General features: G+C 34.8%; 1 protein-coding gene across 1 annotated transcript in view; it reads right to left on the minus strand.

Moving 5' to 3' along the window:
* The window catches only part of LOC306844558 (voltage-dependent calcium channel subunit alpha-2/delta-2-like), a 227081-nt gene that overhangs the window by 113954 nt on the left and 94220 nt on the right, over positions 1 to 18907 (minus strand). Inside the window, exon 4 of the mRNA XM_079376781.1 lies at positions 2575 to 2634. Coding sequence (XP_079232907.1) covers positions 2575 to 2634 — 60 coding nt within the window. The remainder of the gene's footprint in view (positions 1 to 2574; positions 2635 to 18907) is intronic.

The following is an 18907-nucleotide window of genomic DNA, read 5'->3' on the forward strand; positions in this document are numbered from 1 at the left end:
GTTGGGAGTTAATGACGACTGCTATATCCATTATTGCATCCAACAAGAAAACACCTCAATCGCTTAATCGGAGCCATCTTGTCTTCCCCTGCACCGGAGTTGACACAATGATGGACTGATGACAGCTCACTCAGGGCGGGTTTAAGGTAAGATGGTCTTGTCAATCAACTATCGTGGGAGCGGCCTGTAGGGAACTACGTCATTCTGACAGGATTCTCAGAACAGCCTAAATTGAGAAAGGGGGTTTTAAAAAAACACTGGGTGGATTTGTATTATTATAGGGTGGATGTGTACACACACTTCCAACACACATTTATGTTCAAGCAACATAGAAAGTGAATTTTGCATCTGATGACCCCTTTAAGACATTTTAAATAATTCAAACAAGTCCTCTATTCATAATATTGCTTTCTCCAATGAAGTTGTGTTGCCTGAATCAGGAGAGAAATATACACAAAATATGCACCATTTACAACTGAAAACAGTCCAGATCATTACTTAACAAATATATTGATGAGAGAGGACAACAGGAGATGGAATTTTCACTGGAGGGCAAATTATTATGAATTATAAACTATGGTGTTTTCATTCAGAAGGGATGGTTTGAAGTTAAAACATCTTAATCATGAATTTGTTTCACACAAACGTTCAGCTTTTCACTAAGATGTTAATTGATGGACTGGAGTGGTGTGGGTTATTGTGTGTTTTTATCAGCTGTTTGGACTCTCGTTCTGACGGCACCCATTCACTGCAGAGGATCCACTGGTGAGCAAGTGATGTAATGGTAAACTTCTCCAAATCTGTTCTGATGAAGAAACAAACATTACAGTAGAAATGAGGAGAAATATTTCTCATAAAACTCTCAAATGATCTCAGCTGTGATCCACATTCATTGTGGTCAACCGCAGGGTCAATTTCCATTCCACACCAACTTAATGATTACAAGGTCAAAAAACATTCTAAATAAAACATATGCATAGATGAATCATTCACAATAAGATCAATAACATGCATTTAGAATATAGATTCATTCAAAAATAAGTCTTTACAAAATCTTCCGAAACAGTCACTGTTTGGTGATACACAGGAGAAACTATGTATGTGTGTGTGTGTGTGTATAATATAATCTGTAGTCTATCAGAAGTCTGTCAGGTCATTTGAGCTGATGCGGCCTCATGCATGCGGGGTGACAGACAGCGGCCTGCGTCCTCCATTGCCTCCCTCCTTCACTGCTGACTTTAGTGGCTAAGCAGCCATGAATAAAGATGGGCTCTCAGAGAGGAGGTCTCATAATTATTAGTTTTAGAGCCTTTTCTCAAATATCCCGCGGGAGCAACGGGGTTAAAAATCCATTTGTGGGAAGTGTAGCATGACAGCAAGGCACGGTCTCCCTGGAGACAGCCGACATCACACAGCAGTGTGTGTGTGTGTGTGTATGTCATGTATGTGTGTTTATGTCTGTGTGTCTCTACGTATGGAATGCATTGCTATGGTGTCTGTTTTTGTAGCCATGAACAGGCCTGCTCTAAAAAAACAAAAAACAGACTCTGCCAAAAGTTAATAGCCATCATTCATTAAGTTTTACATCACATTCACTCCTTTTATTGCATGTTAATTTACTAAATATTTTGGATAATTTGAGATTACATATATATATATATATATATATATATATATATATATATATATAGCCATGTTAAAAAAAATAATCAATACAATCACTTTACCATGCACTATATCACTTTTATCAAATATAAAGTTTAGCATGGTACCACCACAGTAACTTTTTGTAGGAATTAACAAGTGCAAAATGTCTGCTAACATTCAGATTATCAAACTAATCAGCGATCTGCACAATCCTTCAGTTGTCACTGCATATAAACTCACAGATTCAGACTTTTCCTCATAATACTGCTGTGGCATCTGAGCTCCAACCCTCCAAGGGCGCCCGGGGGTTTTGCTCAAGGAGCTCTCAATGAAAGAGTTACTCTTGCATTTGACAACATGACTAACTTAGCCAGGCAATTGCACTGAAATATAGGCTCAGTGAGAAGTCAATGGGGCGTCCCAGACCAGGGACTATTTCAAAGCAACTGTGCGCCTATATACTTACAGCCCGGCTGATACGCTTAACATTAGCTTGTAACTTAGCTATGGAAAAAAAGCAAGGCAGGTGTGGGATTTGCAGGCATGTCAATACATTAGCAGCTTTAGCTTGTCTGTCTTTCTGTCATCAGTCAGTCTATCTATCTATCTATCTTACAAACCTTTCACACCCACTTTGGAAAGGTCTTACATGGCAGGTTTTTTCTCATCAAATAAAAATAAAACCTTAATAAAAAACATTATTTCATGCACAAAAGAAATACTAAAACTTTTACTAAATTACTTTTTTTTTTTTTTTTTTACTAAAAATTAAAATGAAAACAAAAAAATTTAACAATTTAATAAAATTTTAAATTATACTAAAAACCTTAATAGTATATCAATGATACTAAAATAAAACTTATTCATAGAAACTGCTAATGTCTAATTATTAATAAAATACTGAAAGAAAGCAAATCATATTCTCACTTTGATTGCATCTTGCCATGAATGCTCCCGTTGGATGTCTTCAGCTTCTTTAGCCAATCTCTGAAAGAAAGAAAGAAAGAAAGAAAGAAAGAAAGAAAGAAAGAAAGAAAGAAAGAAAGAAAGAAAGAAAGATACAAATGTCAAAGGTGAAGGATCACGGGTGACAGTACACAAATGACCTGAAGTCTGAAATCTAAAATGAAAATTGATTTAAAATCAGCATCAAGATTTTGGGTAAAATTGTGTATGAAGGTAAGGTAAAAAGTTTATTTTAGGTCCCGTAAGTGACCACCACTTGGTCCATCATTTTTTGGTCCAAGTTTTTTGTGCTTTTAAGTAAAATCTGAATGATTATTTTTATGCTTCTACTTCAAACTGTTGCAGACGCATCATTATTCAAATGATGGCTGAGACTTTGCTTTTTATTTCAGAGCTTAAAACTCAAAGTGTTTCTGGGTCAAAGTGACTCAAAATGATGGAGCCATCCACGTTTTCAAACACTTTTTTGTCTTAAATCTTCACTAGCTCAATTTAAAAAAGGCTATGAGGTGTGAGAAATGAATTTTTAAAAGTACAAATATTCCAAAGTTTCTCAATTAATATGAGCTCATGCTGCACGAATAATAATTCATAATAATTATAAACAAATTAGCTCATGATTTTGATCAATTTAGATGGAGAGCAGCACGCCAAACTGCAGGAATCGCTTTTCCAAAGTATTTGTCAACAAGCTTCATATTTTATCCGAGATAAAATGCAATGCAATTATTGCAATTTATCTAAAACAATATGCATTATACTATTATTTTATGGAAATGCTGCCTAATCAGTTTATTTACTTCATTTCAAGTTATAACAGGGAGAAAAAAAAAGTCTTTACAAATGAGCACAAAAAAATTCAGCACTGGAATCATACAAATCTTACATAAAGTGTTTGATGTATTGTTTTTAACGTAGGACAAATCGTCTCTTGACACAGTTCTCAGAACACGTGGGCTGCTCAGCATGTTATAGATTCATTACATGCGTCATCATCATTGAAAAGCTCCAGCTCTACAGAAACAACCCACTCCTCTGTGCTAATGGTGATAATTCACTTCAACCTGCTCAATATGTCAGCAAACTTTTCCCAGAAAGTCAGTGTGACAGATGTTTCATAGAAATCTACATTCACGAACAGATTCACTTTCCACTACACTGACTCACAGGCTGCGGCACAATTTGCATTCTTCTACTACACACTAAGTATGTGCTTCACTGATAATGGCAAGTATGTACTTTTGAGTATGTAGTTTGAAAAAGTAAGGACATACAATAGTATAGTCATCAAAGTGTTTTCATATGAAAAAAAAGCTTTTTGTTGCATACTATTTGTGTTTGCATGCAAGCGTTTGTGAACAAATTTTTAGGTAATCTAAAACATCTTTTTTTTTTTTTTTTATTGCGAAACATTTAATACAAAATAACCATTCCGAATAATATAGCACACCAAGATTTTGGGTAATATTAGGCAATAAAGTACACTTCATTATTTTCTAAATCTCAACAATGAACTAAAGTACCCATGGTGTTACAGTACAAACAATATTAGGCTGCATCCTAATTTGCGTATGCATTCTTAGCAGTATGCACAATCTTAAATCATGTTTTTTTGATGCAATGCTAATAAGTAACACCTGTATGGTCAATATTAGTCCAAACCCCATGCATATTCTGAAAATAGTACACCAAATGATGCACTAATGCTAAGTTAGTAGAATGCAAAGTTTGCAAATTAGGATGCAGCGTAATATTTTCAAGTGAGATGTGGGATATTCCTACTTAAATTTGCAAGCTATTGCACTTTTCCCAACAGGATGCAGGAAATTCTGAGTTGCAGCCACAGACTCCAGTCCAACATGTTGCCGTCTAAAGGAAGCATGTGTTTAATTGGTTGCATATTGATTGCATCAGCACTACTAATTGGTTAAATGTGGAGCATGCAAATTTTATAAGTAGCTGATCGTAGTAAAACTGTGGAAAAGATGCTCTCCCCATCTGGAAGTGAGAGTGGAGTTTTTATCTGACCTATGCAGTTCTCACTTCCTGTGCTCATGAAAGAGAAACGAACACCTGACAGCTTCAGACGGCACCGCAGATCAGTGAGTTTGCCCGGATAAAGACGGAGGAAAGCTGGCAAACGTTTTTCTACTAATAATCGCTAGAACTGTTCAGACTGTGTCTCCAGAGTTTGAACGAGCTGTTCTTCTAACGAGAGCCACTTTGCTTGAGGTTCACAGTTGAGATGCCAGCAAAATAATGAAAGGACAACTGGACATGAAATTCTTCCATTTCTTTCCCATACAGGGTAACAAAAAAATGTGCTGAATTATCACATTACACAGAAATTTAAACCGGAATGATCCTTATGGGAATTTGGAGTACTATAATTGAAAGAAATTCAACACAGATGCACTTTGGGAAATTAAATGTCTATCTGTTTGTTCGTCTGTCCATATCTCTATCAGACATTCAAACTTTACTTTTCTAGTTTTATGAATTTCTTTGAATTTTAATTAATTTGCATTCTACATTTGAATTCTATTTACTATAAGTTTGTGCACAAGTTCAAAAACTGGCCATTCAGACTGAAACGATTCAGTCAAACTCACTCCAGATATGAAAGTGATTTGGTGCAGGTAGTAATTATATGTACAATTTATATTAAAATAATTTAATTCTATTTTATATTTCTATTAATAGCAATATGTGTTATAATCATGTTTTAATAGTAATATTTATAATATATGAATTATTAATATAATAAAATCTATAATATATAAAATAATTTATTTTTATTAATTTTATTTTTTTATTTTTTTTTATTGTTATTTATTTTGGATGTGTAAAAAACATAATTAATTTTATAAATAAGTCAATCAATTAATCAATGAATCCACTTGAAAAACCTGATTGTATAAAACCAGAATTATTCTTCCATGAGAAAATTCGAAATGCAATTCTGCAAGGCATTTTCAATTCAGTTTAGGGGTGGGCGATACAAGCTAAAATTCATATCACAATATTTTCCACTGTCCAAACGATATCGATATTATATCGCCATATGAGAAAAAAGAATTGGAATCACATTTTAGTGTAAATTACTTTTAGTTAAATTAAATTACAGGCAAAATATGTATTTTAGCCTTATATAGCTAGAAAAAAAACATGATTTCAAGATCTAAGGCAAAAATAGAATGGTCTGACTTTAGATGTGTGAAATTATGCTACATAAGACACCTGCGCAAAAGAAAAACAGCAAATGGACTGAAAGAACATGCAAATTCACTCTATGACAGCAGATGACGCTTATGGCCTCAATTTAGCGTTCCTTTGGTCATCGCTGTAAATAAAGCTGCTCTACACTGCACTTATGAACACGGAGGTAAGAGAAAAAGAAAATGCCATCTAAAGTTTTCTGAAGAGAGTTCCCTTCAGATACTCATTCATATTAACCCCCTGCCCCCAATTCATTATTTATATTTTTCTTCCTATATTTCGATCATTGTGAACAGTGATCTTGCGCTGCCTGCTACAGTATTTTCTCTATATGTTCTCTCCGTGTTCTGCGTCTCTGTCCTGTGTTAAAGGAACACTCCACTTTTTTTGGAAATAGGCTCATTTTACAACTCCCCTAGAGTTCAACAGTTGAGTTTTACCGTGTTTGAATCCATTCAGCCGATCTCTGGGTCTGGCGGTAACACTTTTAGCGTAGCTTAGCATAGATCATTGAATCGGATTAGACCATTAGCATTTGGTCATCAAAAATGACCAAAGAGTTTCGATAAGTTTTTTATTTAAAGCTTGACTCTTCTGTAGTTACATCGTGTACCAAGGCCGACGGAAAATGGAAAGTTGATTTTCTAGGCCGATATGGCTAGGAACTATACTCTCATTCTGGCGTAATAATCAAGGAACTTTGCTGCTGTACCATGGGTGCAGCAGGCGCAATGATATTACGCAGCACCTGAAAGTAGTCCCCAGCTATATCATAATATATAGTTACCTAGCTGGGGACTACTTTCAGACTACTATCATAACTAGTTACCTAGCTGGAGACTACTTTCAGGCGCTGCATAAATATCATTGCGCCTGCTGCACCCATGGTACAGCAGCAAAGTTCCTTGGTTAATACAATTTAACTACAAGATTCAAGTTTTAAATAGGAAAATTATCAAAACTCTTTGGTCATTTTTGAGTGAGATGCTAATGGTCTAATCAGATTCAATGATCTATGCTAAGCTAAGCTAAAAGTGCTACCTCCAGACCCGGAGATCGGCTGAATGGATTCAAAAACTGTAAAACTCAACTGTTTAACTTGTAAAAAAAAAAAAAAAAAAAAAAAGAGTGTTCCGTTAACGGCCGTATACAGACTTAGTAATATTACCACACAAATTACATTTTGGGAAATTACTGCAATCCAGTTTGTGTGCAGTTCCGAAAAGCTGATCGTGTGTTTGGAGCAAAAACTATCCGGTTCTGATTTATGTGCAATCAAGCAGGGCATCTCTCTCTCTCTCTGATGAAGCAGTAACAACCGCAGGGAAAAAAATCTTTGTCTGTCCATCCAATGAAATCTATGAATATGTAACGGTATCCATGGAATAGCAAAATCCATATTATGGCACAACATAATACCGGTAGTCAAGTTATACAGGTATAGCGCCCGCCCCTAATTCAGTTCTGATCTGAGAATGTGTTTCAGTGCACCAACCCTGAAAAATCACGGGGTATATTCTTGTGCAACAGACAAACTGATAAAATATATCTTGAATGCACTCTAAGTCCAAAGAATCTGTCAAATACATATATGCAAGACTACTTTTACAGTGCTTTTTTGCCTTTTTTGGGCAAGAGCAGCGTGAACATCCCTCTAAGTATCTCCTTTTGTTCAGTACAGAAGAAAGAATGGTTTAGAACGACATGAGAGCGAGTAAATATTAGCCAGAATATTCCATTCCGGGTGAGCTACTGATTTAATCATGCGTGGGGGTGCGATATTGTTTTCAATCTCCATTTTCGGACACCATCGGACGTAGTGTAATCAGAGCAGCTCCCACACAGGTGATTCACGCTCTCAAGCCCTGTTCTTCGTGATTCTCCTGGGGAGATTCACCTGATCTGCGTCCAGACTCACCCACGAACACCTGCCGCCCGTCTCCGGGCTCGAAGTGCAAAAACTCCCACTGGTTTCCAGTGGGAACGCGGGCAGACTTCCAGACGATCTCCATCACTCCACTCTTGACAAAAGAGCCCTCATATAAAGCCTTTGAAAATATAAATTACATACCTTTCATTGACTGCATTTGAAAGCTTTCAAACTGCGGCTTAAACGACTAATAGGCTGGCTGCGGTAATGTACCTAACGTTAGAGAAATAACAGAGCGAGCGCTTGAGAGGTGAGTCTAATTCAATGGCAGTTGCGTTTAATGGCTACACCATTAGGAGTAATGCAAGCACCAAATGACACTCCACTCCAGGGTGCCAATTCAAACCGTATTAAACACTATGTCTTATTGGCCAGACTTGCGTGAGGGACATTATCCACATCTGTACGCCATCCTATGCTTTTCATGCATTTTAAGTCACAGTCGTGCTTATGAGTAAGATTATAAGTAAGACCTCCATTTGATATGGAACAAATTGGTGCAAGATATTAAGTGTAAAGCAATGTTTGTTGTTGAAGTTAGTGCGTGTAATTTCTGCAGCACTAAACAGAGCTGCAATGTTTGGCAATGATCAAAATCACTGCAGCTCTGTTATTGTTGCCATTAGAGGCGCAAAATTACACACTCACTGTTTACTAAATAGCGATTCGCGAAAGCTGCAAAGTTTGAAACAAGGAGTAGGACTGAGTAAAAAATGAGTGAAATCTATCTGTATTATGTGCACTGTGTACGAAGTATCCTGAAAGCAAATTTTGATCTAACAATTCAGAATGAAATACATTTTAATAAATCAGATTTCAATCAAATTCACTCCAAACAGGAATGTGGTTTGAAGCATATTTATTTAGTTGCTGTTCAGACTATGAACAAAATGGATTTGTGTCAGAATACAAAATATTTAGTAATATATAAATAAATATAGTCACCTGGAGAAATCCACAAAAGCAACTGAACCTGATTCCTGAATAAAAACAGAACTCTGTTACCCAGTTTTATTTTACTTTACTTTTATTGTTTTATTTTATGTTACTTTATTTTATTGTTTGCTTTTCACACTTCAAACAACTACATTGAATACATTTGGAAATCCAAAATATATAAACAAACAAACCTAAATAAATAGTATTTTAAATTTGTTTTACTTTATTGTCTGCTTTCAGACTACAAATAACTAAATTAATTAAATCTGAATGGGATCAAAAAAATAAAAAACATTAATTATAAATAACTAAATCGATTAAATTTGGGAAGGGAAACAAATAAATAAAGCTGGAAAGGAATGAATGAATAGTATCCATTGTTTTGTTTTCAAACTTTTTTTGTTTACAAACAAATAAATTGATTAAAGTTGGAAAGGCAAAAAAAGAAAAAGAAAGAAATGTATTAAATAAATAATTCAGCACCTCGATTATTAGTTTAATGCCACAGCTTGTCTACACTAACTACCTAACCGGCTCGGTTACACAAAGCTACATGTGACAGACTGTATCTCACACACTCATAGTATTCTAAAATCTGTGGCTGAATATAAGCTCGGTACGGTTAACCTGAGGGCATTCGCTGTTAATGTCAAGACTACATTAGCTGACATTTAACTCTGAGGGGCCATTGGATCACTGATTGATGACTGCTAAGCTGTGAACAAATCACACATGCACAGTTAAACAGCTATGACACTTCTGATTGCTGCAATATTTACAGTAGAGAGCAAATTTGTCAAGCATGTTTAGCTTGGCCTTCGCTGGGTAATACATAAAGACAAAGTGAAGTCAGAACTGTTCTTGTGTCCTGTCTTAATAAATCTCTCCAGTCATTCTGCACACAATACATCAATGAAAGATGTTCTTAAAACAATTATAATCCTTCATTAAACATGTAATAACATTTTCATGCCTGAAATTATTTCAGCAAGTTCATACAGGTAAAGAAACAAAAATGGAATATAAAATATTTTCTTAAATGAAAATAATTTATGAATTCATGTCATAATCCACTTTTATTATCCAAATAGAATGGAAAACATTTCTTATTTTAGCCTACTGAAAGACAAAAAATAGAAAATTATATTTTGCATTAATAAAATGAACAAAATTTTAGGCCCATTTATTTTCACACTATACATATATTTTTTTATATTTATAATATTTTTAATATTTTTTTTTACAGTAACGAGAATGAAATTGCTGCTCTTGACAATAAGACTCTCTTTATTGTCAAAAAATATTATTTCCCAGTTTTTGTTTTCATGAAATTCACCCATCTCTTACTCAGTATTTTATTTCAGTTGAAAATATGGCATAATAAAAATGTTGTGAATGCCATTTCATATTTTTCTTTTAATTAAGACAATGTCTTGGAGTTTGCAGACATCAAAGTGGCATTTTAAAAGTCAGCAAAAGTGTGCAGAGTGAAAATTCAATATGGCTTCTTTATCTGTCTGATCAGTAATCGTGTCTCTCATCTCTGTGTCACAGCAATTCAATCTCTCAGACTTATTGTTTTGTACTGTCTTGCTGTTTTCCTCTTATTGCCTTAACTTCCTTTCTATCTATCCATCTTCTTTTCCTTTGCTCATTTTGTCCATCTTTCCTGCGCTCCATCACTCTCTGTCAGACAGTATTTGGTGTGATTGCTAAAGCACGCTTCAGCATTACTATTACAGGGATTTAAACAATCCCCAAACCTCTGACCCACAGAATTAAACTGCAGCACGTGACCCGTCCTGCATGGGAAATGACATCAATACACAAAACAAATGGCTTATAAACCAAAGGCAATGGCAGATAGATCTTTTCCTCTCTCACCTCCTTTTTCATTTCACGCCATCTTTTCCCTCTCATCTTTCACTCTCTCTCTCTCTCTCTCTCTCTCTCTCTCTCTCTCTCTCTCTCTCTTCTCTCTCACTTATTTCAGTCATTCCAGGAATATAAAATCCCTTACAAGAGCTGTAAAAATGAAAAACCTTAATATTCATAACTGCTTTTTCACAGTAACTCAAAGGGCAACTATAATCACTCACATACATAGTCAAGGAGAACACACACACACACACACACACACACACACACACAGACACACACACACACACACACACACACACACACACAATGGCTGTGTTCAGAACAGAATGCATAATAGCACAGTATATACTGAATACTGTTACTGTTACTTTTTGTAATGTGTGTATATTCACACATATAAAATGTTAGCTAAAGTTCAAACCATTAAAAATCATTTTTGTTACTTGAAATAAAAACAATAAAAACATTAAACTGTATTCAGATAAAATATAAAAAAAACTCTTATACCTATTCAAGCCAATTTAAAAAAAAATAATAATTTTCACTTAGTTTAACCTAATGTACTACAATAACTAAATCTGAAATAAAAAATAAAATCTAAAAAAATATATATATAAAACAGAACAAAATTACAAAAAAATTTAACAAATATGTAAATGAAAACAGAAAATATAAAAACAAAAACTAATTTAGGCTATTAATGAAAACTATAATAGTAACTAATAGAATACTAAAATAACAGGTATGCACCACACTGCATGGTTAATTCTCTGCCCGTTCAACTATATAGTACATAAATATGGTTATTTTGCATTTCAATCCAAGTCTGAGCAAAAAATGTCTTTAAAATCAAAATGTAATGGCATCTGCAACCTATTTTACCTCCATAGTGTGACCTATTTCCAATTTAAACAGGATATTAAATGAAAAAAAAAATAGACTGAATTGATTGCAAAGTGATTTTATGCATCAGGAATTGGTTGGACAGATGGATGGAAAGATAAATGGACAGAAGGATGGATGGAAAAGTGAATATATGAACAGATAAATTCATGAACCAGGAAAACCCAAGTTATGCGTCTCATACAAGGGTTCATGAAAGATCTTAAACTGCAATCAAAAGTCAGAGACTTCGATATAAAACAAACATTTCTCATCAAACTCTCTGATCTGAGCTTCTATTCACATTGACTTCATACCTCCACACTCATACCGCGTGACAACAACAACTCACACCTATAAGGAATCTTAGAAGAAACATGCAAGACTGAGAACACAATTTGAGTTTCATTAGCTATGAAAGAGCAATACAGTCTTCCTCTGTGCATGTCAGAGCCAGTTTGGTCCAAACCAGAGTTCCAAACGCACAACTTCACGAGATCAGACCACAACCTGAGGGAAGATGCAACAGTGCTCAGGTCTCAGATGTAGACGTGGTGGAGCAGCGAGGCTCTAAACCCTTCATTCACTTCTCAGCGCTCAGCTGAGATTAAACCCAATCACTACAGCTACTGAATCAGAACACACGCACAATAACAGATGGGCACACTGTATTCACTGTATTAACCATGCAAAATGGTCAGGTCATGTGACAACAATGTGGAATACTACTGTTTGAAATGTTCCATACTACATACTTAGAAATATAATGCAATATACAGTACTGTGTGTACTATCGTTCAAAAGTTTAAACTTTATCTATCTATCTATCTATCTATCTATCTATCTATCTATCTATCTATCTATCTATCTATCTATCTATCTATCTATCTATCTATCTATCTATCTATCTATCTATCTATCTATCTATCTATCATTTGATGTAAGACACTTATCAAACACAACTCCAAAATCATTTTCAAACATAATTTTTCATCACACTGTAACAAACATCAGAGTTTTACATATCACCTATTGGTTGCAAAGCATAATTCCTTCTCTTGTTCCTCTCCTTTGTCTGACCATCCTCTCTAATTCACTCCAGCTAACTGAAGCCACAATTGTCTGAATGTAATGGAAACTCTTTTGAGAAAACAAGCACAAGTGGACGAGAATAAACAGGATAATGGGTCTGATGGCAAGTAAACATGACAAGCACACAAAAGTGGAGTGGGTGTAGAAATCCACCACTAATCTACATGTCTGCTCAGACAATCTAAAAAGCCCATTCTCTGGAAAACCCTTGAATTTCGGATGTCTCCGTCTGTTTAATTCAGGGGTTTTCAGAGTCCCAGACAGAGGGCCTTCCCTCCAACAAAACACTCAAGACGGCCGCCGTCAAGCAGCACGCTGAAGCTTCTGGTCGTGACACGAAAGAGCAAACATCACTCTTAAATCTGACATCCGCACTTGTGTGTAAATGCACAAAAGAATCTGTCTGATATGACGTCACACGCAGCCCACGTAAACATTTCTGCAATGAATAGTCAATGTACATGCTAATTCTGTCATCATTCACCCTTATATCATTCCTATTCCATAAAAAAGGATAAAAGGTCTTTTCTAGACAGCAAAATGTATGAAAAATGTAAATGTCCTATAAAAGTAGTCCATATGACTTGCACACTATATTTTAAAGAATATTTTCAATTTGAAGTAGTGCTGTCAAACGATTAATCGCATACAAAATAAATGTTTTTGTTTACATAATATATGCGTGTGTGCTGTGTATATTTATTATGTATATATAAATACAAACACATGCATGTATATATTTAAGAAAAATATGTAATGTTTATATATTAAATATATTTATATATAATATAAAATATAAATGTATATGCATGTAAATATTTCCTAAATATATGCTGTATGTGACTGTATATTTATTATGTATAGATAGATACAAAGTACACACGCATATATTATGTAAACGAAAACTTTTTATTTTGGATGCGATTAATCGTTTGACAGCACTAATTTGAAGCAATTTCCACGAATCAAAATACACTTTTGTAATCAGTTTGTTCTCATTCACTTTCAATCTATGACAACACAACATAATTCAGCATTTACTAATGGATTATTAAAATCAAAGTGTGCATCTGTTAACATTACTTAATGAACCTGAGTTAACATACAGCGAACAGTTGTATTTTTATTAACTAACATTAACCATGATTAAAAAAGACAGTAACAAATATCTTGCTCATTACCAGTTTAGCTTATACAGTAATTGTAATGTTAATATTGTTGACTCTTTGGGTGAACTATTCCTTTAAACTACAGTATTAGTTATTCAGTTAAGTTTAGTATTTAAACATCAAAAAACAACATACTTCACCTATAAATGAAGATAATTAAACTATCCTACAAAGGCAAAACAAAGGCAAAGGCAAAGCCACTTTTTGAGGCAAAGCCACTTTTTGATTGTTATTTGATTATTTTAACACTGTTTTATAATTGAGTAATGCCCATCTGTCACCGCACTTCTTATTTGATAAACAATTCTGACAAATTTTATGCATTTGTATGGAAGCAGTCAACTGTCATTAACACTATCTTTTATTGTTGAATTTCTGAAATAAATCTTAATTTAATCACCTTTATGAGCTGTTTTCTTCATTAGCATTAGGCTATAAGACATGCCTCCCCAATTCAGGGTTTTCGAGTTTTACATGTGTTCCCTACAAAGATAGCAAAACCTCACACACACACACACACACACACACACGCACGCTTGTGCAGGTAGCATAAGTGCTGACACCGGCTGAATAGCCTCAACAGTTTCTGTACAAAAGCCAAGCGTGGGCCGAAGAGGACGGCATGAGGACACTCGCAGCCTGTCGTCCTGTTCCACACAAACAAACAGAGAGAGACACGTCGCCACATTGAGTCCGTCACCTGCGCTTGTACAGCAAATAGAGGACATGCACATTCACACACAAACAGCGGCGCCTTGAAAACCCCTCGGTGGCGCTCTGATGTTGATCCGAATATCATCTCGATGTGCGTTTGGCTAGAGGCAGAAGGGAAGGTCAGCATTTCGGGTCTCATAAGCTCTGTTGCTAGTCAGCGTCCTCACTGTTTGCTATCTACATAGACAGCTACCTTCTAAGAGAGCATCCTAACTCAGAAACACTACAACTATAAACACTATAACTTTGCACATCTCACTGATTTTAAATAGAATTTCAAAGCATGCTGCTATACTAACAAATTGATACTTTAACAAGACAAACAGTACATAATATACATTAGATATTTCATAGATTCATGCATTTTCTGAAGAAAATATGAGCGGTGCTTAAGTCATAAAGTCAAAACTGTTGCTAAGGTGTTCTGATTGTGTTTTAACATGCTGTTATGTGGTTGCTAGGGTGTTCTGAGTGGTCTCTGTGATATTCTGGTCTTTAAATATGGCTCAGGTTCCTTCTTCAAAGTATTGCTGTTGTCATTGTAAACTAAAACTAAAACTATAAAAAAAAACATTAAGCTGAAATATAATAAAATGTAAATATTAAAGCAAAAATGTGACCTTGAAAAGCTTAAACTTGAAAACACAAATGAAAAATCAGAAATGTTGCCGTCAACTATAAACTGAAGTACTAAAATGACAAATTAAAAATGAAATAAAAAGCTATATAGAAAAGCACACACAAACTAAGAAAAAATGACTAAACTTTAAACTGAAATGAAAAAAAAAAAAATTTTTTTTTATCAATAATAAAAATTTAATTAAATGAAAAATAATAAATATTGAAAATATTAATAACTACTATATAATAGTATATATAAGTAAAAGTAAAACAACACTACTTCAGTATTAGTCTAGGTACTTTTTAACTGCTTTTTTATTACTTCCAGGTGAAAATCGTAGTATCAGCATACCACTTCTAGAAAACACATGACTGAAAGATATCGTTCATATCTGTAGCATAAATAAACTGTGAAACAACAAAATTATATACTTAAGGTTGGAGTTTGTTCAAATTATAATTACAATGAACAGTAACGGCGATACTTAACTTAGTAAACACCACTTAATACGGGGTTAAATAGTGCATTATATTATATTGTAGTTAGATTAATACTTTTCAATGAATACTTTTGATATCAACCAGTTTAATCAACCTATATTTGTCCTTTTTAAGATTACTACTGGCATCTCATACTTCTTGACATTATCTAGTCTTATGAGCACTGATTCCTTATTCCTACATGTCAACATATTGCTTGTGTTTTCTTATATTAAACATGAAATGAATATACAAACTGACCAGTTGCTGACTATTTCAAGGCCCAACATGAAAACAGACTCAAATAACTATTACAGTCATGCAAGACCAATTCCAATTCCAATCTAAAACTACAGAGAAAAACAACATTACTAAAATGAACACCAATCACATTTCTGAAAACTACACACTTACTTAAGATGGAAAACAGCTCAATCTGCCTACTGGGTTTAACAACTCAGATGTACTTATTCAAGTAGTTTACGGCATAAATACTTTTGTAAACTGTATATCATTCTAAAAATTATTGGAAAAAAAGATAAACACTGCTCATTATTATTATTATAATTTTACACCAACTTCACTGGACCCCAAAAATACACATATAGTCATTCAGAACATTTTGTCTAGGTAGGACTAGAGAGCACCAGGCTTTAGAACAGAGTCTGTAATATACACACAGCAGAGATGAAGAGAGAGACAGACAGAGCGGACGAGATAGTCGGAGAGAGATGACAGCCAACAATGTTCTTTTAGGTACTGACATGGCAGTGTTATCTTAGTCTATCAAGCCGCCCCTTTCTCCCTTCCTCGTCTGAAACCCACACACACACACACACACACACACACAGAGTCTGGAGCTCAAGGGCAAACTGTTTATTTTTGTTTCCCATCTCGTTGCCCTTTACTTCAATCACGTTCATGTAGCTTCAGATCCGCGGCGGCAATCATGAAATGCTGCAAGAAAAAAGAAAGGTCACGCGGAGCACGTGGTGACAGATATCTGTGCCGCTGAGTTATTGTATTTTTTCATATTCAGGAGGGAAAGATCTGCGGTGAGATGACAGCGTCGTAATGTCGGCGCTTTGGTGAACAGACAGCGTTTGTGTTCGACAACGCGCGTCGGCCGTGTTTTCCGTGGACATGCAATGGAGTGTGTGCGTTCGTGTGCGTCGGAGCTAGTGTTTGAGACATCCACCAGCGAACACACACACACATATATATGCATGTGTCGGATTCGGAGGGGGTTTGAAGAAAATATGCCGAGCCAGCCAGCTCTCAAAGCAATTACAGCAGATTGGCAAATTAAAATGGAGGCCTTGAGCAAACGGAGCGTGGAAACGTGGATAGACGGGTGGATGTTGAGGGGGGTAAAATCATTTCCATGATACGAGCAGCTCAGAGCAATTCAACATCCCACCTCCAAAATCAGCACTCACTCACTTTATTACATTTACATGGACTTCATACCAGTCGCTGCTTATTTCAAGACCCAAAATGAAAACGGTCCAGTCTAACAGCAGAAATTACATCAGTTTGACTGCCGTTTACTTGCTGTAGCATGCTGGAATTTAGTATGCTAACATGATGCCTTAGAAGTAGGCGAACTAACATATGTGATATAATGCTTTCCTGAGCACCAGTGCTGTTAACTAAAACTACTGAAAACCATTTTCAATAACTAAAATAAAGCTAAATTAAAATATATCTTTTTCTGAACTTTTTTCAGGAAAGTTTTTTGCACTTGAGTGACCTAACATTTGCTAGAGTGAAGCACAGATCAGCCTGAACTCACACTGGATTCTTCATGTACCCCTCTGATGGACAGATCTCTAAAATCAAAGATCAGACAGAATCAGTGAGTTTAAACAGTCCAGACAGCTTTGTCCTCTGGAGGTCGTCCGCTGATCCAAAAATACATTTATTCATCTAAAGATGATGTAAATGAGGGATTAGATGTAATTTGAAGACTTTGAAAAGAAAAAGTGCAAAGGAAAGAGATGTAGCGTGTATGTGGGAGACAGAAAGAGCTCTCTAATCTAAGTCTAATCAGGTAAAAGGCCCTTGAGAAATCCTCACGCCGAGACGCTGCTAATGTCAAGCCAAGACCAGAAGCTAGGGACCAGAACAATATTCTGTTCTTTAGTTTGTTCTGTAGTCATGATTGAGTATCGGTCACTATTCACGGATGATACAGGATATATAATTAGGGTCTAAAACCTTACAAAAATATAACAGATACCGGTCACTACTCAATAGCATTGGGTGACCTTGATTTAGAAAGGACACTTTCAACCATGACATGTAATAAATGAAATGGGCATAAATTAAGTATCAGATATAGACATGGATTAGGATTTCTTAAATGATGAGAAAAAGGAAAAAAGATAAACACAGAGCAAGAGATGTAACAGAAATATGCTGACCTAAATAACACTTATATAACACACACATGATATATATTCTAATAATTCCAATATATAATAACAATAATTCAAATATATGTTTAATCTGGAATTATGATTTATGTATTACATATTTTATGATAAAATGTGTATATATATATATATATTATTTTTTTGTTGTTGTTTTTTGTTTTTTCTTCCCAAGACATTTTATAATAAAACATAAAAATATAAATCATACAACACAATAAATAATAAGCCTACATAATCATAATACCACATTAAACATATCGGAATTTTTGTATTATATATTAGAATAATTAGAATATATTCTAATTATTCTAATATATAATAGTTAGAATGTACTTCCACTGTATGTGTAATGTGTGTGTGTGTGTGTGTGTGTGTGTGTGTGTGTGTGTTTGTTTGTTATAAAAATATAGAAAATATGCAATAACATTACTTACAACATTTTACAGCTACGGTGCATTTTATAATAAAATATAATAATAAAAAATATACAAACAATAAATCAATCAATCATTATACCAGATTAAATATATATTCTAAAATAATTATGAATAAAAGGATTGACCTTCCATTGTTAGTGACAATTCTCCATGTTTGTCAGGAATGTACTTCAGAACATCATAAACTAAAGCAAGCACATGTACTAACTCCATCTAGACTACTACACAGCATACTTTGATCGTGCCGCGGGACGCATATGTCCTTAGAGGATTCATAACATCAGTTTTTAATCTTCCAGGACGAGCTTTTTAAATTGTCACAGTCTTCTGAGAACAACTGACCTGGATTTTAACCTGATCTAATAGCAAATTTCCTGCAGATACCTTTTAGAAACCTTGTCTGTCTTTTTAGGGTGCACACTTTCTGCAGAAAGGAAGTTCAGGTATAAAAGTGACCCATTTAAGGTGTATTTGGCTGTGTCTATACTGACA

The sequence above is a fragment of the Barbus barbus genome, assembly GCF_936440315.1.
Source record: "Barbus barbus genome assembly, chromosome: 25".
In the NCBI taxonomy this organism is placed as follows: Eukaryota; Metazoa; Chordata; class Actinopteri; order Cypriniformes; family Cyprinidae; genus Barbus; species Barbus barbus.